The sequence below is a fragment of the Ziziphus jujuba genome, chromosome 7, assembly GCF_031755915.1.
Source record: "Ziziphus jujuba cultivar Dongzao chromosome 7, ASM3175591v1".
Taxonomy (NCBI): Eukaryota; Viridiplantae; Streptophyta; class Magnoliopsida; order Rosales; family Rhamnaceae; genus Ziziphus; species Ziziphus jujuba.
Window position 1 is genome coordinate 7,961,562 of NC_083385.1, and position 19,036 is coordinate 7,980,597.

General features: G+C 31.8%; 1 protein-coding gene across 1 annotated transcript; it reads left to right on the forward strand.

Moving 5' to 3' along the window:
• The first annotated feature begins 476 nt into the window (after positions 1 to 476).
• On the forward strand, positions 477 to 5,687 carry LOC107424293 (butanoate--CoA ligase AAE1). Its single transcript, XM_025076280.3, has 2 exons — positions 477 to 964; positions 4,143 to 5,687. The coding sequence occupies exons 1-2, from the start codon at positions 767 to 769 to the stop codon at positions 5,586 to 5,588; spliced, it is 1,644 nt and encodes a 547-aa protein (XP_024932048.2). The 5' UTR covers positions 477 to 766; the 3' UTR covers positions 5,589 to 5,687.
• The last annotated feature ends 13,349 nt before the right edge of the window (positions 5,688 to 19,036 follow it).

A 19,036-nucleotide genomic window follows, 5' to 3' on the forward strand; every position in this document is an offset into this window, starting at 1 on the left:
TAAAACTAATATTTCAATGAAATAAAATATTAAGTTGAAAAATTAATATTATGATCCAAACAATGGGTGGTGATGAATATTCAAAATTTACACGTCTTTGACCTGGTATGTATCTCTCTCTATATGTGTATATTATATGGAATTGATGGATATGTCATAAATATTTTAACACATTTTCCATAACCCAAAGCAGAAGTTATTCTCTAGAATCTGTTGACTCATTTGATTATTTTCCACTATAAGAAATTAGATATTTAATTTGTAATGGTTGTAATTTTTTTCTATATATTGTCCCACTCCAATTCCTTTTTTTTTTTTTTTATAAATATTCTAGATAACCAAGTAATTAATATTAGTCATTCTATTAGACAATCATAACCAATATTTTGGACCGGCCAAAGTTATTTTTTTATATTTAATCATTAGAGTTATTTAAATCTAAGATTTTTGATAAAGAAAAGGCCAAGTTAAATATTCTTTTATTTTTATTAGTATTTTTCTTTTCATATATATATATATATATATATATGTATCGGCTTATGCTTCTCTGACTCAGATCGTACTCATCCAATTTATTGGCATTCTATATGTGTGTGTGCGTGTGTACGTGTGTGTGTGTGTGTGTGTGTGTGTGTGTACGTGTGTGTGTGTGTGTGTGTGTGTGTGTGTGTGTGTGTGTGTGTACAAAGACTGAGTATGGATCTATATATTCCAGTATATCATGTCGTGTAAGGAGGAGTAGCCTAGAAATAAGGTATAGTTAGAAATGAAGGGTGTTCTCCGGTGCTCAGCGAATTACATACCCTTGTCCCCGATAAGCTTCTTAGAGCGAGCAGCTCTTCTTTATGGAGATAAGGTTTCGATCATTTACCAAAATATCAGATTTTCTTGGAAAGAAACTCATCAAAGATGCCTCGACTTCGCTTCTGCTCTGGTGCAGTTAGGGATTTCGCCGCTTGATGTCGTAAGTCCAGCTATATATATATATATATATATATATGTATATATCTTGCTCTTTCTTATATATATATATATATATATATATATATAATTTTTTATGGTGCAGATATGATATGTACCGTAACAGAATTGTATATATATATATATATATATGTATACATAAGATTTTTCAACTGCTATTTTTTTTATACTCCATGAAAATGAATAGCTAGGGTTTATTTATACGGTTTTGTTGTGTTTTTCATTTATAAAATAATATCTTAAACATGATGATACTCATTTATTTTATTTTATCTTGAAATAGGAATTTCAATTCAAAATTTCTATTAAAAAAATAGTGAATTTTGTTATTAAACTGTTTTAAAAAAAACTTAAATATCTTAATACTTAAAAAGAGAACATTAAAATAATTAGTTTACTTATTAGCTTTAACTTCTTAGCTAATAATACTCATAATGATGATCATCATATGGTCTTATAGAAAAGCAACTTCAATACGCATGCACTTAAAAACATTAGTTTGTGTAGGATGTGAAGATTGAAATTGATGAGTGGATGCAACTTAATTATTTGACAAATCTGAATATAGCAAGGTGCGCAAAATTTTTGTTTTACATATTTTTTCAAGATGGAATTAGGTGAATGAATCCGACGAAGACCAAAGTAGCAAAGAGTAACTGGAACTCCGAGAATTTTTCTTAATCATTCAAAATGATATTAGGAAAAAAAAAAAAAAGAAAACTGATAAAAATGTATAAATTCATTGACCACCAGCCCAATTTATGGGATAGTCAATGTCCTCTCTCTGCCCTTTTCCCTAATTAAATAGCGTATATGAATTATTTAAATGTAGAGTCTGTGGTCAATATATAATTAAATAGTGTATTTCCCGAAAAACAAAATAAATACATAGTAATATATATTTTTTGCACTGTACAGTCAATGGTCTATGTACTTTATTTCTGCTATAATAGCCGATAAGTAATAAATTTATAGCCAAACTAGATAGATGTTGGGGTCCATATAAATTTCCGCGTTTATCAAGAAATTAAAGTCTTTGTGATTTTGTATTAAAAAAAAAAAAATTATCATTTTGTTTTATTGAGACAGCCAATAACTACTGATGTTAATCACTAGATCTTAGATCTTGAATTTAAAGTGAAGTGATAAAATCTCTTTTCACTAATTTATCAAAAAAAATAAAAGTCTTTGTGAATTTTTTGAAGCCAAACAAAAAAGTTTTTGGGAATTCCTATAAATTAAAAAAAAAAAGAAAAGAAAAGAAAAGAAAAGTACGTCGTTGAGAAGGGCATGCAACACGGTCAATGTGCAAGTTGTGTTAATGTCACCGTCCCGTGCATGCATGGACAATAATGGCCGACAATTAAGCCAATAAGTAAAATAATGAGAGTACGCCGGCCTCTAGAAATAATTTCCTATTTTTCATAAGTTGACTTGGATTTTTAAAACAATTCAGTGAATTAAAAAGAGGAAGAGAAAACAAAAACACTATTCCACTGATATATTTATATTATTCAATTACTTTATATTTAATAATATTTATTATTTTGAAATTTTATTTATCTATTTTTTTAAATTATATCAATATATAAACTAATTAAATAATAATATATATTTTTGATAAATATATTAATAAATTAGATAGTATTTATTCATAAGTTTTTGGTAGACAATTTTATAATGAGATAGAAGTGGCTAGAGCGATTAGTGGTGTTCAAGGTGAAAACGCACTAGCAGCAATTCAACACGCACACCATGGTTAGAATATTACAGATTGTTGGAAAAGTACTTTGCACAGACACATATATAAATGTGTATTTTGTTTGTTTGTTTGTTTTTTTTTTTTTTTTTTGGGGTAAATAAAAAAAAAAAAAGCTTATATTTTTTTTTTATGGTAAATACATGTCATTATTTACTTTTGTTTTGTTGTGTCTTGAGCACACATATTTTTACTTTAATTTCTTGTTTTTGTTTTGGACAAGAATAAGGAGAAATTCAATGTATACCATGCCCTCCACCTATGCCCTCCACACATAGGTTTGAGTCATGTATTATTAAAAAAAAATAAATAAAAAAATGACATGTATACCAAATTTGAAGATTAAAAAAAAAATTAAAAAAAAATGTATACCAAAATAAACGTGTCCATTAAATTAACAATGGCATGTATTATTCCTGATTTGGCTAATTTCTTCCCGTTATATTGTACAAATCAAATATATATACATAAACATAGAATAATAATTTATAGGAGCATATCTTCATCATAAATGTGCAAACGACTAAATGTGTAAACTGTGAAAAATATTAAATCAATTGACGATTCAAAACTAAAATATTAATTGGACAAATAGTTGTCACCTGTACAATATAATGTGGAAACAGATCAAAACTACATAAGCATACACATACTATATTGTTATAATGGATACTAGCGATGGTGTTTGATTACATAATATAATTATGTGTGTGTGTGTGTGTGTATATATATACATATATATATATATATATATATATAACATGGCGCTTAGTCGGCATCCAACATATATATTTAATTAATATTTTCTTTTTCCCCACCAACAATAGTGAGCATACTCTTCTCGAAGGGAATATATATTACGTCAACTAGTTACGTCAAAACTTACATATTATCATTGAGAATCTCAATGTAGACCACGTTGCATCTAAATTTGTTATCTTAGTAGATCAGAGGTGCTCAGCTAAGACAGTAGATCATATTTACTTTCTGCTAAGGACGCGTCCCTTCCATTTATTAATTAATTAATTTGCTTGACGCAAAAGTCTTACCTTTTTGGGTTTTCTTTCTCGCTCTCTTCTGTATTGGTTGGTAAAATGAAGATTCTAAAGAATTTTTTTTTTTTTTCTTAAAGATTCTAAAGAATATTTGGTCCTAACAGTGTAAAAAGACAAATACGCTTCATATTTCAAAAATGGATTTTTCTTGTACTTGACTAATTACATCCCACAGCATACGTTGTTGTAGAGGAAAAAAATAATTTTACATGATATGTACATCAAATTTCCATTGAATTCTTAGAAAACTACGCACTGAACGTCATCATCAAGCATCATAGCATTACCCAAAATGTAAATCTTAATTTAACAGAGTTTAATTAATTTGAATCTTCTACAATGAGCAGGTTGCGGCTTTTGCACCCAATGTTCCTGCTATGTACGAGCTTCATTTCGGAGTTCCAATGGCAGGTGCAGTTCTCTCAGCTCTAAACACAAAGCTAGACCCAACAATGCTAGCAGTTAAGTTAGAGCAATTGGAGGCCAAAATCATACTTGTACATCATCAGTTTGTCGACGTTGTTCTTAAAGCACTTGACAAACTAAGGAAACGAAAATTCAAGCTTCCAACTCTTGTTCTAATCCCAGAAGAAGAATTCGATTATCAAACACCAACTCCCATTAATGCAGCAGATCTCCCAACAGGTAGCTTGAATTACAATCAACTTCTGGAAATGGGGAAACTTGATGATCAGTTTGAGATTATACGCCCAAACAATGAATGCGATCCGATTACAGTGAATTACACTTCTGGATCAACAGGGGATCCCAAAGGAGCAGTGTACAGCCACAGAGCTGTATATCTCAATTCACTGGCAGCAATTTTCAACTTCAACATGGAAATGACACAAAAGCCCGTGTTTCTATGGACGGTCGACATGTTTCGCTGCAGTGGATGGTGCTACACTTGGGCTATTGCTGCTCTCGGTGGCACCAATGTCTGCCTCACAACTCTCTCAGCCAAGGTCATATTTGAAGCAATTGCTCTTCACAAAGTAACCCATTTGTGTGGAAAACCCATCATTTTAAACATAATTGCGGACGCCTCGGATACTGATCAATTAATCCCACTTCCATCAAGAGTGGAAATCATTGTTGCTGGTGCATTGCCAGCCCCAAAAATTCTAATGACGGTGATGGAGATGGGTTTCAATATCAGCCATGGATATGGCATGACAGAGGTCCTTGGTCCAGCAATTGTTACACCATGGAAACCTGATGAAGACCATCATTTATCGAACTATTCGAATGGCGTTCACAATGTCATGCTGGAAGGGATCGACGTGAAAGATTCAAACACAATGGAAAGTGTACCATTTGATGGGAAAACGATGGGGGAGATAATGTTCAGAAGCAATACAGTGATGTTGGGGTACCTGAAAAATTCAGAGGCAACCCAAGAAGCTTTTAGAGATGGATGGTATAGAACTGGGGATCTTGGAATCAGACACCCAGATGGGCATATCCAAATGAAAGACAGAGCAAAGGACATTATCCTTAGTAAAGGAGAAGCAATTAGCACACTCGAAGTGGAGGCAGTGTTGCTTAGCAATCCAAAGGTAATGGAAGCTGCCGTTGTGGGACAAAATGAAGTCGCTTTTGCTTTTGTGAAGTTGAAGGAAGGGTGTTTTGCAAGTTCCAAAGAGATCATAAAGTTCTGTTCGGAGAATTTGCCTGCTTTTATGGTTCCTCGTGATGTAATATTTGGTGATTTGCCGGCCAACTCCACTGGAAAGGTACAGAAATCTGTTCTTAGAGAGAGGGTTAATTTCATAGAGAGCCAAGATAGGTAAGATAGAAAGATTAGTTGTTTTAAATTGACCAAAACAGATTGTTAATTTGTTTTTAACTCTTTCTTACACTTAAAGATTTCTAGCATTACATATTGTTAATTGGTTTTTAACTCTTTCTTACACAAAGATTTCTAGTAGTATTTAGCTGTTAAAAGGAATAAAATAATGAAATAGATGATATAAATAAGAAATAAATATTCAAAATTTAAAACGAATACACCAGCTTATTTAACTTTTTATTGTTAATTTGGGATTTAATATTGAATATGTTTAAAGCAAAAAAAGTGGATTAGTGTTGTGGGTGGGTTTCAATAATGTGCTCTTGGAAATCTGTTCTTAGAGAGAGGGTTAACGTCGTACATAGCCAAGATAAGTATGTTAAAAGATTTGTTGATATAAATTGGCTAAATCAGATTGTTATTTTGTTTTTAACTTTTTCTTACAACTAAAATTTCTAGTACTATATAACCGTTGAAAAGAATATGATAATGAAATAGATAATATAAATAAGAAATAGACATTCAAAATTTAAAACGAATGAGCCAACTTATTTAATATTGTGAATTTGGAATTGAATATTGGATATGTTTAACGCAAAAAAAATTGGACAGTGTTGTGAATGGGTTTCAATAATGTGCTCTTGAAAATCAGGCTTTTGCCGTGGAATGGACAAAGTTAGGCCCAATATGAACCGCTTTTTACAAACTTTCACCTACTTCTGGATTGCCTCACAATGACCTCATAATCTCTGTAGAAAAAGCAACAACAATGGACTATAATCGATTCAGAAAATTCTTGAGAAGGGTCATTCCTCTTTCTCACCTTGGAATCCAAATCCTACCAACAATTAATAATTACAATAAAAAGATGGAGATCTAGAAGCAAGCCAAAAGAAATTGGTTAATTGGATTTTTAAATAGTATATAGCTTTCCTTTTTTTTTTTTTTTTTTACTCATTTACATAAATTTTATTTCCATATGGTTATACTGGCCATAAAATATTATTATTTCCTCATTGTCCTGATCACATTGGAATATCATAGTGCATATCAATCAAGATCTTGCGATAATTGTTGCCAGATTGATAATTATATTATTATATATATTTTCTTAAAAACCCACCGAGCTAAATGTTGAAAATTGGAAAAAAAAAAAAAATCGAATATAAATTTGTGTAACGCAAGATATATCACATTAATAAACAAACACATATATTATAATTAATGCTACCTAAAATCGATAAGGAACACAAAAGGCGAAAACATCAACACTTTCAATGTAGTACACAATTATACCATAAACAATACTAATAATTTATAGACAATATTCTATAATCTTAACATATATATATATATATATATATATATTCAAAATTGGTTAATAGTGATTTTGCAGAGCTTAAGAAATAGGCCAAATCTCGGGATTGTATTTTGCAGTAAGGCATCATAGCTGAGGTGATGAATAAACCATGGTTTGAAATGGTGTCCAGTAGATTGTTGAACAAAGGCGTAGCATCTTTTTGCAAGACCAAGAAACTGGGGAAAGCTCAATCAGTTAACATATGGTATAATATCAGGGAAACTTGTGGATGATGTGGGAGCTCACAATAGTTTGATTGATGCCAATTGTGAGTTTGGGCGATTCGATGTAGCTTATTCTCTTCTTGGTGAAATGAAAGAAGCTGGAATAAGCCTTGTCACTTACAATTCTTTGATAGGTGGGTGGAGCAACCAAGAGTAATTTGATATCAAAATCAGTGGACCTGTTTGAAGATATGCTTCAACGAGGTATTCGTCCAGACATACGGAGCTATAACACTATGATGCATGCGTTTCACAAGACAGCCAGATTTGGGACAGCAAAGGGAAACGTGGAAAAGATTGTTGGGGAATGAGATCTCCACGACCCAAATATCATAACATACAGTGCAGTGGTGGTATTGTGCTTTATGGCAAAGGACTATGAGCTAGGGGCTTGGATGGTTTTGCATATTTCACAGTCATTAGTGCTTTACTTAAGACTCAAGGTATGAATATGACGTAAGTCGCAAATTATTTCAAGAAGCAGATGGTAAATGAGGGGATTGAACTTGATTTAGTTTCTTACAACGCTTTTAATTCATCTTTATTATAAAAATGGTAGTTTTAAGGATGCCGAAGATTAAGGAGATAAATGAAGCAGGTTTGCATATTGATCAGCATACAAAAATAATTATAATCAATGTATTTTGCAAGGTCGGTCTTATTGACCAGGCTCTAGGATGTTTAGAATTGATGATGAGTTGGAATACAGAGGAATGCCATTCAAACTGCTCGGTTGCCTTCAACTGCGTGATTGATGGCTTGTGTAAACATGGTCGTATTGATGAGGCAATGGAATTTTTAGAATCAATGGAGAAGAAGGATTGTAATAGGTTAACCGCCATGGTGAACAATCTTTGCAAGTCGAATAAGTTTCTTACTGCATTCCAGCTCATGTTAGATTGTTCTAGGAATGGCATGAGAATACCAAAGTCTACCCAACGGGCTGTCCTTGATGGCATTAATCGTAATTCAGGGGAAAGCTAGCTGATATTACATTAATGAATATTTTATTATCGTTTAACCTTTTTTTTTTTTTTTAATTAAATTTGTGCTTATATCTTAGTACAGCTTATGTGAATTGAATTATAAGACATTTAAAATTGTTTGCTTTTTAGCTTAATATAAATTTTCAGACTGTTATATCTTAGTCAACTTTATTTCCATATACTTAATTTTATGAGCAACACTTCTTAATTAGTATATATGCTTTAATGTACAAGACAACAAAGAATGTGCAAAAGACAATTTCAAATGTCTTTTGCACATTTGAGACATCGTAGGTGATAGAATACAATTGAACAAATGCCTAGCATCTCTTTGCAAGACCAGGAAATTGGGGAATCTAAAGCACCTATGATTGTGTCCGGATAATTTGCCTGCTTTTATGGTTGCCCATGATGTAATATTTAGGACTTTGCCTGTTAACTCCACTAGTAAAGTACAGAAATCTCTTGTCAGAGAGAAAGTCAATGTCATGCATAGCCATCAACCAAGATAGGCAAAATTATTAGTTAATAAAAATTGGGGAAATTTTCGTTAACGTTAGTTAATTTCTTTTAACTCTTTCTCACCCTGAAAGATTGTAAAGAATGTAGTACTTTTTAATCATTCAAAAGAGTATGATATGAATAAGAAATAGACAATTTAACATGTGAGATAGACAATGCGACATGCAAAACAAACGAACCAAACTTCTTACTAGAACGCAACAAACTTTTTTAATGTCTGGGTTGTGAATTTGTGTTTGATGATTGAACATTTTAAACACAAAAATTGGACTAATTTTGAAAATGGGCTTCAGAAATTCTCTTGCAAATCGGGCCTTCACAGTGGAGACACTACGCGAAAATTGATATCTAGCGACACTTATTTAGCGACGCTACGAAACAAACACGTCTGAAAAAACAAAACCGCGACTCTGAGTAAAAATTCAATAAATATACGACGTACTATATAGATTGTGCGTCGCCTGTTCTCTCCTCCACTTTTTTTTTTAGTTCTTTTAATTAATCTTAATTTAACAACAAATAACCCATAAAGATATTAGAGCAACATAACTGAGGTTGGTTTTTTTTTTTTTTTTTTTTTTTGTTATACATGTAACAGGCGACCCACTAGTAAGATTGTGCGTCGCCTGTTCTCTTTTCACTTAATTTTTTTTTAGATCTTTTAATCAATATAATTTTATTTTAATAATAACAATCAATACAAATATTAGTGCACCAAAACTGAGGTTTATATATATATATAGTTAACAGGCGACGCATTAATAAGATTGTGCGTCGCCTGTTTTTTTTTTTTTCAATTTTTTTGTTTAAACATTTAAAAAAAAAAATCAAAATAAGACCATAACAAGAATTGAACCAGGACCTCATATACTCTCAGGAAATCACCACACCACTAGGCCAAATCACTTATATGTACTACTATAGCAAAAATTGGCTAATATAGTGTTAGGCGACGCATTATTTCAATAATGCGTCGCCAAATACAAGAACAGGCGACGTATTCCTCAACAAATGCGTCGCCTGTTTTTTTTTTTTTTCAATTTTTTTGTTTAAACATTTAAAAAAAATAAAATCAAAATAGGACCATAACAAAAATTGAACCAAGGACCTCATACACTCTCAAGAAATCACCACACCACTAAGCCAAATCACTTATATATATTAATACAGCAAAAATTGGCTAATATAGTGTTAGGGGACGCATTATTGAAACAATGCATCGCCAAATACAAGAACAGGCGACGTATTCCTCAACAAATGCGTCGCCTGTTCTTTTTTTTTTTTTTCAATTTTTTTGTTTAAACATTTAAAAAAAATAAAATCAAAATAGGACCATAACAAAAATTGAACTCAGGACCTCCTACACTCTCAAGAGATCACCACACCACTAGGCCAAATCACTTATATGTACTAATACAGCAAAAATTGGCTAATATAGTGTTAGGCGACGCATTATTGAAACAATGCGTCGCCAAATACAAGAATAGGCGACGCATTCCTCAACAAATGCGTCGCCTGTTCTTTTTTTTTTTTCAATTTTTTTGTTTAAACATTTAAAAAAAAATAAAATCAAAATAGGACCATTACAAGAATTGAACCCAGGACCTCACACACTCTCAGGAAATCTCCACACCACTAGACCAAATCACTTATATGTACTAATACAGCAAAAATTGGCTAATTTTTTTGTTTAAACATTTAAAAAAAATAAAATCAAAATAAGAACTTAACAAGAATTGAACTCAATACCTCCTACACTCTCAAAAGATCACCACACCACTAGGCCAAATCACTTATATATACTAATACAGCAAAAATTGGCTAATATAGTGTTAGGCGATGCATTATTTCAATAATGCGTCGCCAAATACAAGAACAGGCGACGTATTCCTCAACAAATGCGTCGCCTGTTCTTTTTTTTTTCAATTTTTTGTTTAAACATTTAAAAAAAATAAAATCAAAATAGGACCATAACAAAAATTGAACCCAGAACCTCCTACACTCTCAAGAAATCAACACACCACTAGACCAAATCACTTATATGTACTAATACAGCAATAATTGGCTAATATAGTGTTAGGCGACACATTATTGAATCAATGCGTCGCCAAATACAAGAACAGGCGACGCATTCCTCAACAAATGCGTCGCCTGTTCTTTTTTTTTTTCAATTTTTTTGTTTAAACATTTTAAAAAAATAAAATCAAAATAGGACCATAACAAGAATTGAACCCAGGACCTCCTATATTCTCAAGAGATCACCACACCACTAGGCCAAATTACTTATATGTACTAATACAGCAACAATTGGCTAATATAGTGTTAGGCGACGCATTATTGAAACAATGCGTCGCCAAATACAAGAATAGGCGACGCATTCCTCAACAAATGCGTCGCCTGTTCTTTTTTTTTTTTTCAATTTTTTTGTTTAAACATTTAAAAAAAATAAAATCAAAATAGGACCATAATAAGAATTGAACCTAGGACCTCCTACACTCTCAAGAAATCACCACACCACTAGACCAAATCACTTATATGTACTAATACAGCAATAATTGGCTAATATAGTGTTAGGCGACACATTATTGAATCAATGCGTCGCCAAATACAAGAACAGGCGACGTATTCCTCAACAAATGCATCGCCTGTTCTTTTTTTTTTCAATTTTTTTGTTTAAAAATTTAAAAAAAATAAAATCAAAATAGGACCATAACAAGAATTGAACCCAGGACCTCCTACACTCTCAAAAAATCACCACACCACTAGGCCAAATCACTTATATGTACTAATACAGCAAAAATTGGCTAATATAGTGTTAGGCGACGCATTATTGAAACAATGCGTCGCCAAATACAAGAACAGGCGACGCATTCCTCAACAAATGCGTCGCCTGTTCTTTTTTTTTTTTTTCAATTTTTTTGTTTAAACATTTAAAAAAAATAAAATCAAAATAGGACCATGACAAGAATTGAACCAGGACCTCCTACACTCTCAAGAGATCACCACACCACTAGGCCAAATCACTTATATGTACTAATACAGCAACAATTGGCTAATATAGTGTTAGGCGACACATTATTGAAACAATGCGTCGCCAAATACAAGAACAGGCGACGTATTCCTCAACAAATGCGTCACCTGTTCTTTTTTTTTTTCAATTTTTTTGTTTAAACATTTAAAAAAAATAAAATCAAAATAGGACCATAACAAGAATTGAACCCAGGACCTCCTACACTCTTAAGAGATCACCACACCACTAGGCCAAATCACTTATATGTACTAATACAGCAAAAATTGGCTAATATAGTGTTAGGCGACGCATTATTGAAACAATGCGTCGCCAAATACAATAACAGGCGACGTATTCCTCAACAAATGCGTCGCCTGTTCTTTTTTTTTTTCAATTCTTTTGTTTAAACATTTAAAAAAAATAAAATCAAAATAGGACCATAACAAGAATTGAATCTAGGACCTCCTACACTCTCAAGAAATCACCACACCACTAGAACAAATCACTTATATGTACTAATACAGCAAAAAGTGGCTAATATAGTGTTAGGCGACGCATTATTGAATCAATGCGTCGCCAAATACAAGAATAGGCGACGCATTCCTCAACAAATGCGTCGCCTGTTCAATTTTTTTGTTTAAACATTTAAAATAAATAAAATCAAAATCGGACCATAACAAGAATTGAACCCATGACCTCATACACTCTTAGGAAATTACCATACCACTAGGCCAAATCACTTATATGTACTAATACAGCAAAAATTGGCTAATATAGTGTTAGGCGACGCATTATTGAAACAATGCGTCGCCAAATACAAGAACAGGCGACGTATTCCTCAACAAATGCGTCGCCTGTTCTTTTTTTTTTTTCAATTTTTTTGTTTAAACATTTAAAAAAAATAAAATCAAAATAGAACCATAACAAGAATTGAACCCAGGACCTCTTACACTCTCAAAAAATCACCACACCACTAGGCCAAATCACTTATATGTACTAATACAGCAAAAATTGGCTAATATAGTGTTAGACGACGCATTATTGCAACAATGCGTCGCCAAAGACAAGAACAGGCGACGCATTCCTCAACAAATGCGTCGCCTGTTCCTTTTTTTTTTTCAATTTTTTTGTTTAAACATTGAAAAAAAAATAAAATCAAAATAAGACCATAACAAGAATTGAACCCAAGACCTCCTACACTCTCAAAAAATCACCACACCACAGGCGATCCTTCTTGAAGAGAATACGTCGCCTATTCTCTCAATTAACAAAAACAAAAATTTTGAAAGACATGCAAATTTTATAAAGAATAAAGGTGTACTTGAAAAACAGAAAAATAAACAGCAATCTTCGATATTTTGCTTTGCATTTTTAAGAAATATTTTCAGTTTTTATTTGTAGTTGAAAAATAAAAATATTAATCAAATAAAAAAAATGCAATTGGGAGAAAAGGCGCGTTCTTGCCATTTTTTGAAAATTTTTGGCGCGTTTTTAAATTTTTACGCGCTCCTTTAAATCCATTTTTTCTTTTTTAAAACTACATCAAGTACACCACCTAATCGATATTAGATTTGGAAGCAATCTAAGAGAGACTTGAAGAGTGAGATATTCCAGGTTTCATTTTTCATTTGCCTACGTTGTCGTCGGCCGAGAAGCTAGATTTCTCTTTGTCGCCCTCGTGATTTTTTGGTTTTCTTCTTTCTTTATCTCCATCGTTTAGGTGAGTTTCTTTTTTCTTGACATGAGGTGGGTTGTTTTTTTTTTTTTTTTTCATTTTAACTGCAGCTTAGGTTCATTGGGTTTTATTAATCTTGCTTTTTTCGAAATTATGTTTGTGATATTGCTTGACATTATTTTGCTAAGTTCAACAAGTATTTTGTGTTGAAGATTAACTTGAATCAAGATGGTCTATTGTTTTAACTTCACCACAACATCGTACGGTTGTTGAAGAAGATGTTCTTGAAGATACAAAGATCGCTCACAATCCATTTGTCATATAGTTGCCAAGTGTCGATGAAAATGATAATGAGGATGAATGTGAGAGTGACTATGTTTGTAATGACTGTGAGGGGAGAAATGTGATTCGTCAAATCTTAAGAACAATGGTAATATTTTTTAAATTTTCATTTATACTAAATTACAAATTTAATAATGATTAATATTTTATTTATTTTGCATAAGTGCTAATAACTTTTTTAATGTTTCCATATGCAATATGAGGATGTAATATCGTCAACAAGAGGTCAACTTCCATCTCAATGAATATGCATTCATGGAAGTTTAATTAATATTAAATTTGTTATGAAAAATACAATAGCTTACAAATTATGTAAAAATATATCAATGAGATGATATTTAATTTATTTGATAATTAATTTGTTATGACAAAATATTTATTTAAAATTTTTGTATTCTATTTATTTTGGATGAAGCTAGTTTTCATTTTTTTGTATTTTAATTATTTTTATATTTTTACTATTTTAATCACTTTTCACAAAATTTAAAAAAAAAAGAAAAAAAGAAGGGGCGACGCATTAAGAAATAATGTGTCGCTAAAAGTGTCGATCCGTCGTTAAATAGGCGACTCTATTAATGCGTCTCTAAATAGGCAATTCTACTAATGCGTCGCTAAATAGTCAACTCTATTAATGCGTTGCTAAATAGGCGACTCTATTAATGCGTCGCTAAATAGTCACTTTATTAATGCGTCGCTAAATAGACGACTCTACTAATGCGTCGCTAAATAGTAAACTCTTTTAATGCGTCGCTAAATAGGCGACACTAATAATGCGTCGCTAAATAGTCAATGCGTCGCTAAATAGGCGACTCTATTAATGCGTCGCTAAAAGTAAATGTGAGTCGCTAAAAAATCAAAGATAGGCGACTCTTATAATGCGTCGCTTGTTGTCTTATAGATTTAGCGACAAGACGTTAGGCGACACCGTGCGATACGTCGTTATTTATTTTGTGCGACGCATTTATTGCGTCAGTTATCAACGCGATTCTAGTAGTGAGAGGGCAAAGTTAGGCCCAATAAAAGACCGTTTAACCAGCTTGACCTGGAAACCTTATTCATCAGACGCGGTAGATAGACATGGCAATTTGGATCATGACACGGCGACACGACTCGAAAACGATACGGAATAAATGGGTTTGGGTTTATTATAAATGGGTTTGGGTTATAATCGGGTCAACCCGTTTAACACGATTATTAATCGTGTCATTTTCGGATTGACCTGTTTAACTCGAAATTGACCCGTTACGACCCATTTATTAAACGTGTCAGTTTCAACCCGACACGATTATATACCTATTACAACCCATTTAAATTTAATTTTAATTTAATATTTTATCACTAATATAATATTTAATAACTAAAAAATATTATAAATTAAAAATTTTATAAAAATAATTTTCTATTACTAATTTTTTAAAAACAAAAACTACATCTTTAATAAAACAAAAACATAAAAATAAAAATAAAAATAAAAATTTTTTTTGGGTTAATAGGTTAATTTTCGGGTTAATGGGTTAATAGGTTAGTTTTTGGGTTAATAGGTCAATTTCAGGTTAACGGGTTAATAGGTCAACACGATCCGTTAAAATAATCGTGTTAAACGGGTCGTGTCGTGTTGACCTGTTTATAAATAGGTCAGGTTAGTGTTTTAGGTACCTGACACGATTAATAAATGGGTCGTGTTCGGGTTAGGCATTTTTGACACGATTATTAAACGGGTTGACACGGACACGACCCACCAACACGAATTGTCAGGTATAGCGGTAGATGCATGCACCAAAACTATGCATTTAAAAAAAGCCGATAACAGGGTCAATTTTTAGGCATGATTTGGTAAAGAAATATAAAATTTTGCTTATGGCCCTAACCCCTCTAGAAGGACTTTCAAAAACTTCCAAATCTGGACTGAACTAGAAGAGGGGACTAAGAGATTTACAAGATAAAAAAAAAATAAAAAAATAAAAAATAAAAATAAATAAAAAATAAAAAAATCCTAAATAAAGGGTTTTTCTCAATATGAAGAATTTTATTATAATTAAGCCGCACAATTCATGGAGGAGGAGAAATTATTTCATCCATGGTGACTACAAGGAGCAATTACAACACTAGTTTGTCCCTTTAGGAACATATCAAGTGTCCAATGGCAGGCCAGTTCCACTGAAAATTTTTCCTCCTTTGCCTATTTAAAGGAGCCCCATTCCTCTTCCAAATCAAGTTTTTTCTTTGGAAGTTTTTTCTCCCAAGAGTTTTTTACTACTGAAGCTAGAGAGAACTTAGAGAGTTTCTGGCAGATTTCTCCTCTTTTCTCAATCTTCTTCTATCCCAAAAAACTCTGTAATCAATTTATTTATTCTGAGTGTTGAGTGCTTGTAACACTTTGGTTCTTCGTAATCAAGTAAGCATTCATACATTTCATTTTCATTATTTTCAATTATTTACTTTAAGCATTTATTTTAATCATTCATTTCATATTGCTTGGCTGGTTATACCGCCTTCAATATTTTCATTAGTTTAATCATTTATTTATTTTCATCTCATTATACTTGGCTGGCTTTGCCGCCTTTAACTTTTGTCATTTTCATTTCCTTCCGCTTAATCTTATTCTACTCTGTTCTTATCTTTGTTCTTCTTGTTGTATACTCTACAGTCTCCCTTGTTTGTGATGAATGGCACATCAAAATCATTAAAGGAATCAAACCTCTAACCAAATTAGGAACCAATTCATCTATATTACTATGTCTTAGAGATGCTAGTTTTAAAAACTTTAATGAAAGTGTCTTTGGAGTAGTCGAAACCAGTTTATGTAATGGTCCTGTACATTTTGACTGTTATCCAAATTTTCCAGTCAGTTTAACAGATCCATGCATCTTAAAAGTTTTAACTCTTAATCTAAAAACTTCGGGTTATAACTTCGAAGAAGGTCGTCAACCCTTAGCCTTAATTTACAGAATTCATTATAAAGTCTCAGGCACTAATATGAACTTTAAAGCTAAACAACATAATGCTAAAGGTCATACTATGTTAATCCAGAGTCAATATCAAGATTTAAATATTAAAATTCCTAAATTAATCAAATGGTCAGATGTTAATTTACCCTCTGATTGGGTATTAACTGATGTCCGTAGTCCAACCCCTATTCAAAACATTTTAACCAACACTGAGTTCATCTCACAATCTGATGATGGATCAGTTCGAATCACCTTTGATAGAAATCCTAGATCTAATCAATCCTTAGGAGAAACCTCCTCAAGAAGATCCCTTAATCAACCAATCATAGAGTCAATCTCTTCTGATAGTATATCCCGAAGAGATCATGAAATGAAAAAGATTTACAAAGAATTAAAATCCAAGAATTAGAACAACAGTTACACAAGTTAAGATTAGAAAATGAACTTAAAAATCTTAGATTAAAATCAATTCACCATACTGGACAAGTAAGTCAACTTCGTTATAGTGATGAAGAAATCCAATCAACACAGTCACCCACAGCCTCAGATTTCATAGATCCTCAATTAAACACCTTAGATACACCCTTTAAACCACACTGGAAACAACTAAATCAAGAAATTATGTCTGATAAAAATCACGATAAATTAATCCAATATCGACAATCACACACTAGAGAACAAAAAGAAGAAATTTGGCAAACTTGGAAACAAACAATGTTACAACTTAAATTTGATATTAAATTTTTTGATTTTCTTGAAAAATTCTATTATCCTTTAAACAATTTAAAAACTTTAACAAAAGAAAAATGGATTAAATCAGATAAATCCACCGTCCTGTCTAGTCACCCTCCAGTTAAGAAAATAATCATTCTCCATTTGAATAATCAAGTCATAGCTTCACCCTTTAAAACTTCCACAAATGAAAATAACGATTTAATTAATGAAACTAGGAAAGTCATTGAACAAAATAATTACACAAATCAAAGTCTTATTACTATAGGTAAACAATTAGATAAAATAGAAACCAAAATCGATAATTCCTCTAAAGAAGAAATTAAACCTCAACCTCTTATAAACTTTCTAGATATTACAAAAGTTCCAACCCTTCCCAATAAAACTAATCAACTAAGTCAACTCTTAAAAGAATTACAATTAAAAACTTCCAGTTCCAAAACTGAAGCCTCTTCTTCAAATCTTGCTACCATACACAATAAATCTTCTTCTGATACAGAATCAAACCAATCTTCATTAGATAATCATATTAATAGAATTAAAAATCAACAACCACGATTTAATACTTTTAAACAATGGAATAATAAACCATTACCCCCTGAATTCCAAGAATCAACTTTTAAAAATCAATTCTCTGTTAGTTCTGATAAACTATACGAATGGAATATAGATGGCTTAAAAGAACAAGAAATATTAAACAAATTACACCACATGTCCATGGTTGCTAATAGTTATTTTACTAATCAAAACCTTCCTCAACCTGAAATTGTTGAATTACTAGTCACAGGTTTTACCGGTACTTTACACTACTGGTGGGAAAAACATTTAACAAATCAATCTAAATCAGAAATTATTCACGCAGTTAAACTAGATGAAGAAGGATTCCCCATATTTGATGAATCAATCGGTCAAGGTGTCCCAGATGGTGTCAATACCTTGTTAGCCACAATAATTAGACGTTTTATAGGAACCCCTACTGCTGTCACAGAACAAATTCATAGTCAGTTAACCAATTTACACTGTCCAACTCTTAGTGATTTCGAATGGTATGTACAAACATTTACCACAGGAATCATGATGAGAGATGATAGTAATCAACCTTTTTGGAAAGAAAAATTTATTAATGGTCTACCCCAATTATTTGCTAGAAAAATCAGAAATGTTTTAAGTAATGATAGTGGTCACATCGACTACGATTCATTAACTTATGGAGATATAGTCTCAATAATAAAAAAAGAAGGATTAAAAATGTGCACTGATATGAAGATCGCTAATCAATTAAATAGTGATAAACAGAAAACTAAATACGAATTAGGAAACTTTTGTCAACAATATGGTCTGTCCACAATAGCACCCTCTCGGAGAAACAAAATCAAAGAAAAATCCCATAGGAAACCTTTTAGAAAACCTTATTACCAAACTCATAAGTTTAATAAACCTAATCCTGATCAATTCTATAAATCAAATAAACATAAAAAAGAATCAAAAGCTACCACAAAAATCAAATGCTATAAATGTAATAAATTTGGTCATTTTGCTAATCAATGTAAAGTTAAACAAACAATTAAACAACTAGAAATACCAGAAGATCAAAAACAAAATTTAATCAATGTCTTAGGAATACACAACACCGACAGTGAACATAGTGAA

Coding starts and splice junctions, on each gene's coding strand:
- LOC107424293 (XM_025076280.3), top strand. CDS start 767: ATGAAGGGTGTTCTCCGGTGCTCAGCGAATTACATACCCTTGTCCCCG. Junction 965..4,142: donor GGATTTCGCCGCTTGATGTC/GTAAGTCCAGCT, acceptor TACAATGAGCAG/GTTGCGGCTTTTGCACCCAA.